This window comes from Eleutherodactylus coqui, chromosome 13 (assembly GCF_035609145.1).
Source record: "Eleutherodactylus coqui strain aEleCoq1 chromosome 13, aEleCoq1.hap1, whole genome shotgun sequence".
NCBI classification, from domain to species: Eukaryota; Metazoa; Chordata; class Amphibia; order Anura; family Eleutherodactylidae; genus Eleutherodactylus; species Eleutherodactylus coqui.
In genome coordinates, this window is record NC_089849.1 from 57,462,946 (window position 1) to 57,475,836 (window position 12,891).

Sequence of the window (12,891 nt, forward strand, 5' to 3'; positions counted from 1 at the left end):
GGCAGCGTCTTGCTTTGTGCATCCCTTCTCCCCCAAAACTCAATTTCATGCAATTCAATTGAAGCTACAGACAGACTATGGCTCTCGCTCTTTTCAAACATTGATCAACCTCTTACTGCAATTATTATTTTTTTATTTTTTTATTTCAAGTAAAACTTTGCTTCCTTTTTCAACTTGACTCTTCTGTTTGTTATATATTGCTTGAAGCTGTATACTGCCCCATAGAGAATGTTCTGCTGTTAGTCATTATGGCATTTGTCGTGGTTTCAGACATCCTTAAGTGTATATGAGCACCTTTTTATTTTATTTATTTTTTCTTGAAAAGCCCTGTCCTCTCAACAAATCTTGTATAAATCGTACACGAGAATATTAGAAACACCTATTTCAGTAATGTCTTAGAGAAAGTACCTGATTTATATTTATCAGCCACTTTTTCTCTTGCACTGATGAGTCACTATGAAATACTGCTAAAATCTGTTTCAAGACAGATCACCTTACTGAGGGATTAGGTTATGTCTTGCCCAGAGAAATCTATAGAATGGGGAGGAGGGAGCAGCTGCAGAGTGAAGAGGCAAGAGTCCTACAGATGCTGCTGTAGCAGCAATTGGTGTTTTATCTCTCTACCATGCTGGATTCACAGCTACACTACTCAGTGCTGCTGTATAATGTCTTCCATGCGGCTGCTCCCGAGGGTGTACTGCAGAGCAAATTGTTAGATACTGCTTACAAAGGGTAGAATGACTATACACAATCCTACCAGCCAGTACACTTCAGCCAGTATTTCCATTCATCTTGCAAACATCTGGCACGTTCTCTAAGAGAAAATGCATGCTGTTCATGCGTCAGGAAATGGCATTCCAGTTTGTCCCCAGGATGTTCAGTGGGGTTCAGGTAAGCCCAAACAAACGTCAACCAGCATTACATTTTTCACAAGGTGTGTTGTCTAGAACAGGGGTCCCCAACTCCAGTCCTCAGGGACCACCAACAGGTCATGTTTTCAGGATATCCTATGGTAAGAACACCTGTGGCAATGTCTGAGGCAACGACAATAATTAAATCACCTGTACAACACTGAAGAAATCCAGAAAACATGACCTGTTGGCGGTCCCTGAGGACTGGAGTTGGGGGAACACTGGTCTAGAACACATGTCAAGCTCATGGCCCGCAGGCAGAATCTGGCCCGCCATATTGTCTTATGTGGTCCGTGAGGTTCCGATGCAGAAGGGTCGACTCTCCTCTTTCCCTGGAGGATGTAGCCAGCACAGGTAGTGGGTGCCATTTTGGATTCTGAGCTCCTGGGCGCACCTCCACATCGGCACAACTCTACCCAGGCCACGCTCCGAGGTAGAGCACTCAGTGCTAAGAGGTGGAAGGGGCTGGCTATTTATCCTGGCCCTAAAGGACATCTTGGCCTTTTGGCTGTATTCATACGGGGTGGAAATTCCGCTTGCATTTTTAAAAACTGAGACCAAGTAGCTGGGGAAGACAGTACAAAATACGGAGAGAACCTCCAGAGCCTGACAGGCTATCAGTTGAGAGAAGCAAGTGTTTTCAGGAAGTGCTTTTTTAATTGCACCACACACTTAAGCAAAAGGCTTTCTCCATGCATCTTCCACACCCAGGTACGTCCATCTGATTTGAAGATGGAGTAGTGTGATCCATCAACTATCCAGTGACGATGCTTTGTGTACTATTGTAGATGTTTGCAGGATGAATGGAGGGACATACGAGCTGAAGTGCATCAGACGTTAGTAGAAAGTATGACTGTGTACCTGATATAGTTAGGGCCAAAGGAGGCCTCACGAAGTGTTAACGTGTAAATAAATATTTCTGATTATCGCTCAGGTGTTCAAGGACTGGCCAGTGTAAAAGGGTCTTTACGTTATCCTAGCACAAATTATTGGATTCCCGTGACCAGTGTAAGTGCATTCACAGACTGAACGATGACTGATGCGTTCGCTTATCGTTTGTGGTCCAGTTTCTGCGTTCATAAAACCTGAACGTCACTCTGCCTGTGTGAAACCGGTGTGACTACCTGTTCACTGTGAATGGAGGTGGGTGTGCCGGAATGATATCCATCCCGCTCTGCCTACATTCACTCAGCAATCGTTCCTATGTAAAAGCACAAGAACGACCATCACAGGACGACCTTCAGGCATCTGCCACTTCTCTTGTACTCGCAATGGCTTATTCTGAAAAGTCACTTGAAATGACAGGTATGCATTTAGTTGTCTTTTTTAACTATTCCACAGGTAACAAAGGAAGAGAGGCTGTTTCATGATATCATGAAATGTTACAGGAATCAACCCCAAGCAGACAGCCGTGTAAGTAAAGATATATAATGTGGCTTTTTTGTTTGTGTTGTGTTTTTTTGTTTTTTTTTTAAAAAGCATCAGCGTTACATATTTGCTTTTTCTTTTCTTAGGTGTATAGGCATGTATTACTAAAAAAACTGGCTGACATGCAGCAAAGTGACACTGGATCCAGCCAAGATGTGGAAATGGCTGATTGTGGTAAGAAAATATGTTGGATGAAGCCTCCCTTGCTCACACAGAGGTTTGCTTTATAGCCAGTGAACGGCCTTGGTCTCCTGCTTCACTTTGGGTATTTTTCCAATTGTCTGCAGTTGACCTTTTGAATCTTTAGACAAGTAGCCCCCAACCTGTGGCTCTCCTGCTGTTGCAAAATTACTTTTCCAAATTGCCCGCACTTAACAGGCTCAAGAATTGTAATTTTGCAACAGCTGGAGAGCTACAGATTGGGAAACCCTGCTCTTTGGTTTAGGCTGCATTCACACGAACTTATATCGGCTCGGTTTTCACGCCGAGCCGATATACGTCGTCCTCATCTGCAAGGGGGGGGGGGGGGGGAGAGGATGGAAGAGCCAGAAGCAGGAACTGAGCTCCCGCCCCCTCTGCATATTTGCATTGAAAGGATGGGGGAGGGGCTATGGGCTGAGAATTAGCCCCGCCCTGCCTCTCCCCATTGCAAATGGGGCAGAGAGGGGGCGGGAGCTCAGTTCCTGCTTCTGGCTCTTCCATCCTTCCCCTGCCTGCAGATGAGGACGACGTATATCGGCTCGGCGTGAAAACCGAGCCGATATACATTCGTGTGAATCCAGCCTCAGGCAAATAGTTTTCTGCCCATCATAGTCTGTGTCCTCGTATTGCATTCAATGCTAGTGGATGACTTCATCTGACTCGGACTCATCAGCCCATAAAATACAATGGGTGACTTGCCAATTTTCCTGAATGCAGAAAAGCAAATCTCAAATTTGAGTGCTACGCATCCTGATGATCATGCAGTCTAGTACATTTCATTTTATAGTATGTTGGGCTAACGCAGCAAACACATTGCGTTCAGTTGCCACTGGGTGAACTTGGGGATACTCCATTCTCACAGATTAGTGAGACAATCGTCAGTCTTAACTTTTTTTTTTTTTTTTGGTCCCTGTTTTATAGATTCTAATGACTCTCACTCGAATCAAGCTGCTGGCGCCAGTGAACAAGAAAGAGGAGACTTAATAACCTTTTATAACAACGTCTACGTGGAACGAGTGCAGCTGTTTGCCCTTAAATATGCAATCACCACTAGTGACCATCTGGTAGGAGCATCTCTGTTAAGTGTAGAATGAACATTGTGAATTTCTTATATAACCTGATAAATGGTGTTACTTTATATCTGTTCTGGGGAAAGGAATAAACACTAATTGCTTGGATGCAAGATGTGATACGGTTGTGTGCATGGAGGTATACAGGTTCGGTATGGTATCCTAGGGCATATCACTTCACATTTACTGTAACTGAGCCTCTAGATCATGCAACTTTCTAGGCTGTTGAAGTTGGCGTGCGTATAGCTATTGCCACTAGAAAGCAGACACTTGGCAAAAAAGGGTTAGCTACACCTACCAGCTACACCCCTCCTGCAGCCACCAAGCTAAACAATTTTAGCTTGGTGTTTATAGGAGGCAGACCTCTCTATTCATTGGTTTTCAGCTGTTATCTCCCTGACTCAAAGAAAACAGGGCTGGCAGTAGACTCTCCCTGTTGCCGTTCCCCCTCACCCCAAGGATGGTGAACAGACTTGTGTTAACCACTCTGTTGCTGGCCCAACCTTCAGAAGACTACGTATGGCCAACTGTTGGTTTGACCTTGACCCACCAACCATAGTGGCCCCACACTGAAGCACTCCCTTGCTTCCCCAAGATGGGCAAGTACTAGGACACACTGCTGGAGACCTGTTTTATGCAGCAGAAAAGTATTTCTCTGTCTGGGTAAGTATCCAGAAACAGAGTCCTTATACTCCTTTTTTCCTCCCCTCTCCTTCCACTACCACTACCCTCTTTTTCCAACCTATCCCCCCAGTCTTTATAAAGGGATACCTCTTTGCTACCTTAAGCCCTGCTGTGACTACTCCGGATGTGGGCATAACTTTTTCTCTTCTTTCATTTCTCTCCCTTTATTTTTTTTCTATTTAAGGGGCCCCTACAACATTCCCACTCTATGGGCCTCTCCCTGCGCCCTCAGGTCCTCTTTTCTTCCTGCCTTCAGTACCGGACCTCAAACAACAAGACAAGCTCAGAAAAACAAAAGCATAGGTCTTCCTTTTAACGTGTCCCTCCTGGTGCCCCTGAATACAACCCTGAAATTTGTTTTCTACCAAATCTCAACTTTCCCTATTCAGGGAGACCTGGCTCACTTGTGTCTTGGACACCGGTGTTCCAGAGATCATTTACTCAGGCTATACTATTGAATTTTCTGCCCACGCTCCAAGCAGCTTCTTTAGCTCCGGAATTCTGGTGTCTCCTTTAAAAGCCAATGCTTTGGCTCATGTGATACACACTATTCTCTCAGGGCGTAATAGTTCCTGTTCTTCCCTTAGAACTATTTCAGGGGTTCAGTCTCTTCATGGTCCCCAAGGAGGAGGAGGGTTCTGTCAGACCCTTTCTGGATTTGAAGAATTTAAGGTTCAGTCCATGGAACCAGGGGAGTTTGCCATCAATTAACAAGGATGCCTACCTTCATGTCCCCATCTGTTACATGCATCAGCAATTCTTCTGCTTCACCATCCGGTTGGAACACTTCTGGTTCACTGCCCTTTCATGCAGGTTGGCCATTGCCCCCTAGCCTTCACAAAGGTTACAGTATCAGTGATGACTCTTCTTCACTCCAAGGGGTGGTTGATTGCCACTATCTTGATGAGCTCTTGGTGAAAGCTCCAATCCGGTCAGACAAGCTAAAAAGTCTACAGATCACATTGGACACTCTGTCCTGGTTCAGTTGGATCACCAACCACTCCCAAGTTGTCCTCATAATCACAGTGTCTGTGCACTCTGGGTGTCTCATTAGACACAGCATGTGCCGCTGTCCTACTGCCGCAGAAATTACATCTTCATGTGCAAGCCACCGTGACCATTCGTCACTGCATGAGAGTGCTGGGGCTGATGGGTTCCTCCTTTTAAGGCGATTCCATTCAACTAATTTCATGCTCAGTTGCTCTGTGGGACAAATACGCAGGCTCTCTTGTTGAATATATCTGTCTACCTCAAAAGCTTCAACACTCCCTTCTCCGATGGCTCGACTCTCCACAGCTCCATCTGGGACACCCCTTCCTAATTCTACAGGGATGGGTACGCCCACTTATGTCCGCCTACTCTGCTGGGGGAAGGGGGCAGAGGACCCTGCAGAAACTCGCAGGGCACTTGGACAGTAAATGAGTCTACCCTTACGATAAACTTGTTGGAACTTCAGGCCATTCTTCTGTTGCTCCTCAGCTAATAGGTCTCCCAGTTTGGGTCCAAACAGACATGGCGCTCATTGGGTGCAAAAGAGAATGAAGAAGCGGTTAGAAACTTCTTCTGTCTTCTCTTGATCCTTGGCTGTCTCTGACTGCAGAACAACTGACCTGTTCCAGCTACATTGCAGGAGCTTTACACTCACAGTAATTTTGCTATGGCATGGGACTGTAAATTTATGGCGCTTAGTCCTTTTTTATTTATTTATTTATTTATTTATTTTTAAAGTAATGCAGCCATGTAATATCAGATTGCAGAAAACCCTGCAGTTTGGGATCTCTTAAAGGGTACCTGTCACTTCTGAACAGCGCTACATAATTTACGGGGCTATTTCTGGGAGATTGTATGTAAAAAGAAAAGTATATTAATATGTACACGCACCTGCTCCTACCCCGTGTGAAGTCTGCATTTGGTCTGAAAATCTTGCCTCTTCAGACCGTTGTGCACATGCATACCCATAGAAATCTATGGGAAAGCGCGTAGACAGTGGTTTAAAAAGAGATTTGCAGACCGCATTATGGGAATAGGGCAGCTGGGTGAGTATTAAAAAAAAAAAAAATACATCTATCGGCTCCCAGTCACCTCCCTGCCGGAGGTGACTGGTTCCCTTTTATGATGCAATCCATTTAACAGCACTTAATATTGACACACAAAAAATTGAAGGATTAACCTTGTCTAATGGATTATCTTCTTTCCCATTTAGGCAGCAGCTCCTCCATTGTCCCCATTCCCCAGCATCCGACAACATGCGGTTTCACCACGCCGTGTGTCCCAGCAGCATTCCATATATGTGTCTCCACATAAGAACACAGCTTGTCTCACCCCACGCACAGCACTTCTATATAAGTTCAATGGCAGTCCTTCTAAGGTAAGTTCACTACAGCAGTGGTTTTAAGTCTTCCTAACGTTACCTAATGTACACTTCCATTACCGTTTTTATAATTATTCCTAGGAATGTTTTAAAGAGGTTGTACCAAGTTTGACTTTTCTGGACTGTGTCATTGGTGGATGCAGCGAAGACCTTAGGTATAGCTCCTGCCACTAGGAGGTGGACACTAAGCAAAAGTTTACTCCTCCTACCAGCTATACCCCTCCTGCAGCCACTAAGCTGTATGAGTTTTAGCTTAGTATCTATAGGAAGCAGACCTTCCTGCTGCAGGTCTTCCAAATAGTGGAATGCCTTGTACCTTTATGGTGCCCACGGTGACAGAATCCCCCTACTTAGAAGGAACATCAGGGTTGATCTAACTCCTCTGCTGAATTACCTGCCTCCTGAAGGCAAGGTGGCTCAGAGAAGCATGAAGTCTTCTATGACCCGCCAGCGAGGATCGACTCAGTCTGGTTCCAAAGGGAGGTGAGAAATTTTGTGGGATCATGCTGGGCATCAATACCATTATATGTGGCTCTTCCCCCTTCCAGTGAAGGTAAGTATGTATCGCCAACAACCACTTCATATAGCGAGTGTGTCCCTGCCCATTACTTGTCTTAGAGACAGCTACGCCACGGTCCAATCTGGCCCTTTTAGATCTACGCAGGAGGTCCTAACACTTCACCCACATTCACATATGCCTTGAAAACGCAGGGGTTCGGACTATGCTCAAGGCTAGGAAATCCTCATATCTACCATAGGGTGTGGAGGACCTTCAGATGAAATGAGCAACCTCTCCAACCGATGCATGTTTTCCGTTCCCTGTATTCTTTTCTTCCTCCAACAAAATGTGACAATGGGATTGAGACTCAGCTCTTTAAAGCATTCTGCCCTCTTTATGTCCGGAGCCAGCACACCCTATGGAATATAATCTTTGCAAGCTTAATGCCGTACGTGCATTGTAGATCTATTATTCTTGCACCGAATTCTTCTGCCATTCACTTTCTCATCAGACTGCCTTTGCTGAGGTCTGGCAGACCCAAGTCCACAATTGTTCGCTAGATCAGGCCGGTGATCACGGAGGCCTACCGTGCTAAGAGCAGGACCCTGCCCTTTTGGGTCACTGCCCACTGGGGGGAGCATCCTTTGGCCCATCCCCAGTGATTGCTTTTGAGTGTCCCGAGGTTGTCTGTGTTCCCCAATGACACAGCCAAGAAAACAAGATTTTTTTTGATAGTTTTTTTTTTTTGGTTACTCGCCACAAAATTCTTTTCTCAGATGTTCATTGGGGGGAACACAGCACACACCTATTTGTTTCAGGGGAGCCAGCTGTTTATCGTGCACTGTCATCGTGCACCTGCACAAGAGCTAGTATTGCTGGCTCACAGCGGGACGGTAGGAGGAGATTTCTCTCCTCGAGCTCCCCCCGCCCCTCTCCATTGACTTAACATAGCGGCCATTCAGTACTGAACAGCTGCTATTTACACTGAGCGGTAAGCGATCAGTCCATCGTTTATTGCAGCATAAATAGCAGCCGTTCAGTACTGAACAGCCGCTATATTAAGTCAATAGAGAAGGGTGGGGGAATGAGAGGAGAGAAATCTTCTCCTGCCGCCCCGCTGTGAGCCAAAGATGCTAGCGCTCGGAAGCTAGTATGTGCGGGGACGAGTGTCTGGCATCGTTTGCCCGACACTCGTCCCATCTAAATGGGCCTTGAGACACCACACCTGGTTGGTATAACCAGTGCTGCCCACATGAGAAGCACTGACCAGCCAGAGCAGCATGTAGTGTCTTAGATTAATGCTGCATACTAATGCACAATGCGCATCAGGTAGTGAGAGAAGCTGGTGTGGCCATCTTTGTTTCTCCAGGAGGGTTCCTTTAATCTACCTATTACTTTATGCTGTCTTCTGATCTGGACTTCATTCTTATCATTGTAGAGCTTGGAAGATATCAACAGCATGATTAAACAAGACCACAGGAGCCGCAAACGAGCAATCACCATCGACAGTGACTCGGATTCTCCTGCAAAGAGGATGTGCACAGAGAATGATGACGTGCTGATAAAACGCCTGCAGGATGTTGTCAGCGAGAGGGCGATCCGTTAGCGGATTCTGCATGGCACTGTAATGTATATTGCACTGTTTAATCGCTGTGTGCCCTATTGGTTTACGGTTGTGCAATTTTAAATGGTTTTTATGCAGCATTTTACCTATTTTAATCTTTCTCCTACTACTTTGTACACGTTCTACCCATGGCAGTTGTTTTTTATAGAACACATTTTAAAGGGTTGGTTAACCTCTTCCTGACCACATAACGTAAATCTGCAGGGAACCAATGAGTTGCCATGACAGTCTATGGCCTAGTGAAGGCTCCCAGGGCCGCCATACACGGAAGCTGATTAGACCTTGGGAGTCTGCTGTTGGTAATAAATAAAGTGTAATAATATTTTTAAAAATGTTTTAAATATTCCCCTAAACAAAAAAAGGAATGGATGCAAATCTGGCGTTCTGGATTTCTGTGTTTTTGCGATGATTACAGTGCAGAATAAATGCTGTCATGTTTTAATAGTTTAGAGTTTTGCAGACACGGCTGTACACGTTCTGTAACAGTTTTTTGGGGTTTTTTTTTTTTGGTTTTTTTTTAACAGAATTGGTATTTGTTTTTTTTTTGTGTGTAACTTTTACAGTATTTATCTTACACAGTTAAAGACCATAAAAAGCACAACGCCAGAATTGCAACTTGACTAGTGTGCAGGTTTTTTTTCATTACCCTGTCCCCATAAAAAATTGAATGAAAAGTGATCAAAATTGTATGTACTCCAAAACCGTACCAATAAACAGCTTTCCCCCATCAAAAAAAGCTGTCTCACAACTGTCAACTGGAAAATTCATTTAGGTCATATGGCAACAGAATGCAATGAAGTATAATAAAACAGTAACAAATCATCTTCTGTAGTCCTGCTGACCTACAGAATAATGCAAACCTGTCACTTCTCATCCATGTCTTTGGGGCACACAGTTTAAGGCCATGAGTATAACTGCTGGACTGTCATAAAAATGAGCCCCCACCCAAAAATAAATGGTGCAGTTTATTTCACACCCCCCTTTAATGGTTTAAAAAGTTGTGTACGTTTTTTGATCACCTAAAATATGCAGGAAAGAAAAGGGTAGAGGAAATGGAATTCATACAACTATGTTCTTGGAAGGCAGGAATAAAAACAAGCAACAACTGGGGAAAAATCAGTGGTCTTGGAAGGGTTAAAGTGAATCTGTCACCAGGTTCTTGCTGGCCAAACCACACTTGGGACAGATATGCTCATTCGGCCCATGTAGGTTTTACCCATTATGCCTGAGGAAGGATCCTCAGAGGTTTGAAAGCTCGCTGTAACATCATGTATTTTTGTTACCCATTAAAAGGTATCCTGTCTACAAGATTACTTGGGTTTCTCTTGCTGGGAACAATCAAATTGTTTCACCCTAAAATGCAGCAGTGTTAGAAGTTTGACAGGGAGTTCCAAATTGGAGGCGGGTCTTCCCCCGCCCACAGCATCAACACTGACAGCCCATGAGGAGCTGTCACGCTTGATTCTACGACTCGACCTCAGAGTTGAACTGCAACAGATATTTTTTTTATATATATTTTTTTTTTTCTGAAATGCAGGAATGTCTCAGAATAAAAAGTACATGGGCTGAAGGGGCACATCTGCCCTGGGTTCGTACTGACTGTGGTTCGGGAAGCATGAACCTGGTGACAAGTTCCATTTAGTTTGCTGTCATCATGTAGAATTTTATTAAAGCACACTTCATGTTAGCCACATGGCACCTACTGCTTTAATCTGTTTGAGATGTGCCGCCTTTAAAGCTTGTTAGAAGCTTTCTTCACTTACAATTGTGATATAGCATTGTAGAAAGCATAGTCTTTACAGTATGGCAGTTTTGAGCACAGCCTTCATCTGGCAAGAATCAATGAATTAACGCAACTTTTTTTTTTTTTTTTTAATTGCGAAATATTAAAAGCTATATTTTGAAGACCAAGCTGTTGCTAAATATTGTAAAGTCTTTCTAGAAGACCTTTCTTATGTATGTAAAGAGGACATTGCGTATGCACAAAGGGTGCATTGTTTTTTGGTAGCCCGTCGGTGTGCTAGGAGCCATTGTCATAATGGACAGGCCTAGTGCTATTCCAGACTTAAGCATTGCTGCTTCCTACTGTATCCAACTACTGAATATTCTGGATTGGTACAAATCTGAAATGATTGCCAGCATTGTGCAGAGGTGATCGGTCCGCTTTAAACTAGACAACGTTGTGTAGCATCTACACATTCTGCGTATTTGTGTATGCATAAACCTAGGCTATGTGTATATACTTTATTGCTTGTGTGGCTGAGACTTCAACTTGCAGTGGTATCTGCAACACTCCATTAGTTGTATGTTTTGTAGGTTATTTTGGGTGTGTATCTTGCTTTTTTGTGGGGGGTGCCTGTTTTGTTTGCACACATTTGTACATATTACAATAAACTTCATCCCTGCTTTGCACAATTGTGTTTTGTTTACTTGGGTTGCTTATTAGAAAATACTCCTATAATCCATACGGGCCCACGTGGAGTATGCTTACTCTTGTCAGATCGCACAATAATCAATTAAATTCTAAACCACTGTAATGTGGCTCTTGTAACTCTTAGTTTAGTGTAGTATAGTAGTTGTATATTAAAGAGTTAGTTTTTTTATCTATATATATATAAAATTGAATGTATGTCTGTCTGTCTGTGTGTTTGTCCTTTATGCGCTACTTCACCATTCATCCGATCGCCATGAAACTTTGGGAAGTTCCTGAGTACACTCCTGGGAAGATTATAGGCATAGTGCAACTATCCTATGATAGGTGGCACGCGTGCGAGCGTCGTCGACAGTTACGACCCCCCCACCTAGATCGTTCGATTTCCATCATTGCCACTAATTCTCTCACTTCCCGATGTTGTAGAAACATGAAATTTGCCACGAGCATTGATTATGTCATAACTAGGAAAAATTAATGGGTCCCAACTCGATTATTCAATTCTAAGCGCCAAAGAATTAGCGTCCAAATTTTACGTACGGAATCTAATTTTCTCACCTCCCAATGTCATAGAAACTTGAAATTTGGCACGAGCATTGATTGTGTCATAAATAGGAAAAGCTAATAGGTCCCAACTCGATTATTCAATTCTAAGCGCCAAAGAATTAGCGTCCAAATTTTATGTATGGAATCTAATTTTCTCACTTCATAATGTCATAGAAACTTGAAATTTGGCACGAGCATTGATTATGTCATAAATAGGAAAAGCTAATGGGTCCCAACTCCATTATTCAATTCTAAGCGCCAAAGAATTAGCGTCCAAATTTTAAGTACGGAATCTAATTTTCTCGCTTCCCAATGTCATAGAAACTTGAAATTTGGCACGAGCATTGATTATGTCATAAATAGGAAAAGTTAATAGGTCCCAACTCGATTATTCAATTCTAAGCGCACAATAATTAGCGTCCAAATTTTACGTACGGAATCTAATTCTCTCACTTTCTGATGTCATCTATATATATAAAAAGGAATGTATGTCTGTCTGTCTGTCCTTTTTGCGCTACTACACCATTCATCTAATCGCCATGAAACTTTGGGAAGTTGTTGAGTACACTCCTGGGAAAATTACTGGCATAGTACACCTATCCTGCGAGCATCGTCGACAGTTATGCCCCCCAGACAAAGATCGTTTGATTTCCATCTCAAGCACAAAAGCAAAAGGCATTACGAGCAACGGGATGAGTGTTCAACTACAAAATGATGCATCCGCTGAACGTTTCGCAAGACAATTGCTGGATATTGAGAATGCTGAGGTAAAATGAAAGCTGTGCTGTGATTGGTTGCAATTTCTTATACTGCTGAGGTAAAATGAAAGCTGTGCTCTGATTGGTTGATATTTCTTATACTGCTGAGGTAACATGAAAGCTGTGCTGTTATTGGTTGCTATATATTATACCGCTGAGGTAACATGAAAGCTGTGCTGTGATTGGTTGCTATATATTATACTGCTGAGGTAACATGAAAGCTGCTGTGCTGTGATTGGTTGTTATATATTATACCGCTGAGGTAACTTGAAAGCTGCTATCTAGATATATAAAAATGTATGTATGTATGTCTTCGCAGCAATGCGCGATGGGTACGCTAGTTTCTGTAATATAGTTATCTGGTCGCT

At 43.5% G+C, this 12,891-nt stretch overlaps 1 protein-coding gene across 2 annotated transcripts in view; it reads left to right on the forward strand.

Moving 5' to 3' along the window:
* Positions 1 to 11,203, forward strand: part of RBL1 (RB transcriptional corepressor like 1) — a 39,489-nt gene extending 28,286 nt beyond the window's left edge. For both annotated transcript variants that reach the window (XM_066587660.1, XM_066587661.1), the window contains 5 exons: positions 2,253 to 2,324; positions 2,426 to 2,513; positions 3,462 to 3,604; positions 6,498 to 6,662; positions 8,603 to 11,203. In XM_066587660.1, coding sequence (XP_066443757.1) covers positions 2,253 to 2,324; positions 2,426 to 2,513; positions 3,462 to 3,604; positions 6,498 to 6,662; positions 8,603 to 8,770 — 636 coding nt within the window. In that variant the 3' untranslated portion in view covers positions 8,771 to 11,203. The remainder of the gene's footprint in view (positions 1 to 2,252; positions 2,325 to 2,425; positions 2,514 to 3,461; positions 3,605 to 6,497; positions 6,663 to 8,602) is intronic.
* Positions 11,204 to 12,891: the final 1,688 nt, after the last annotated feature.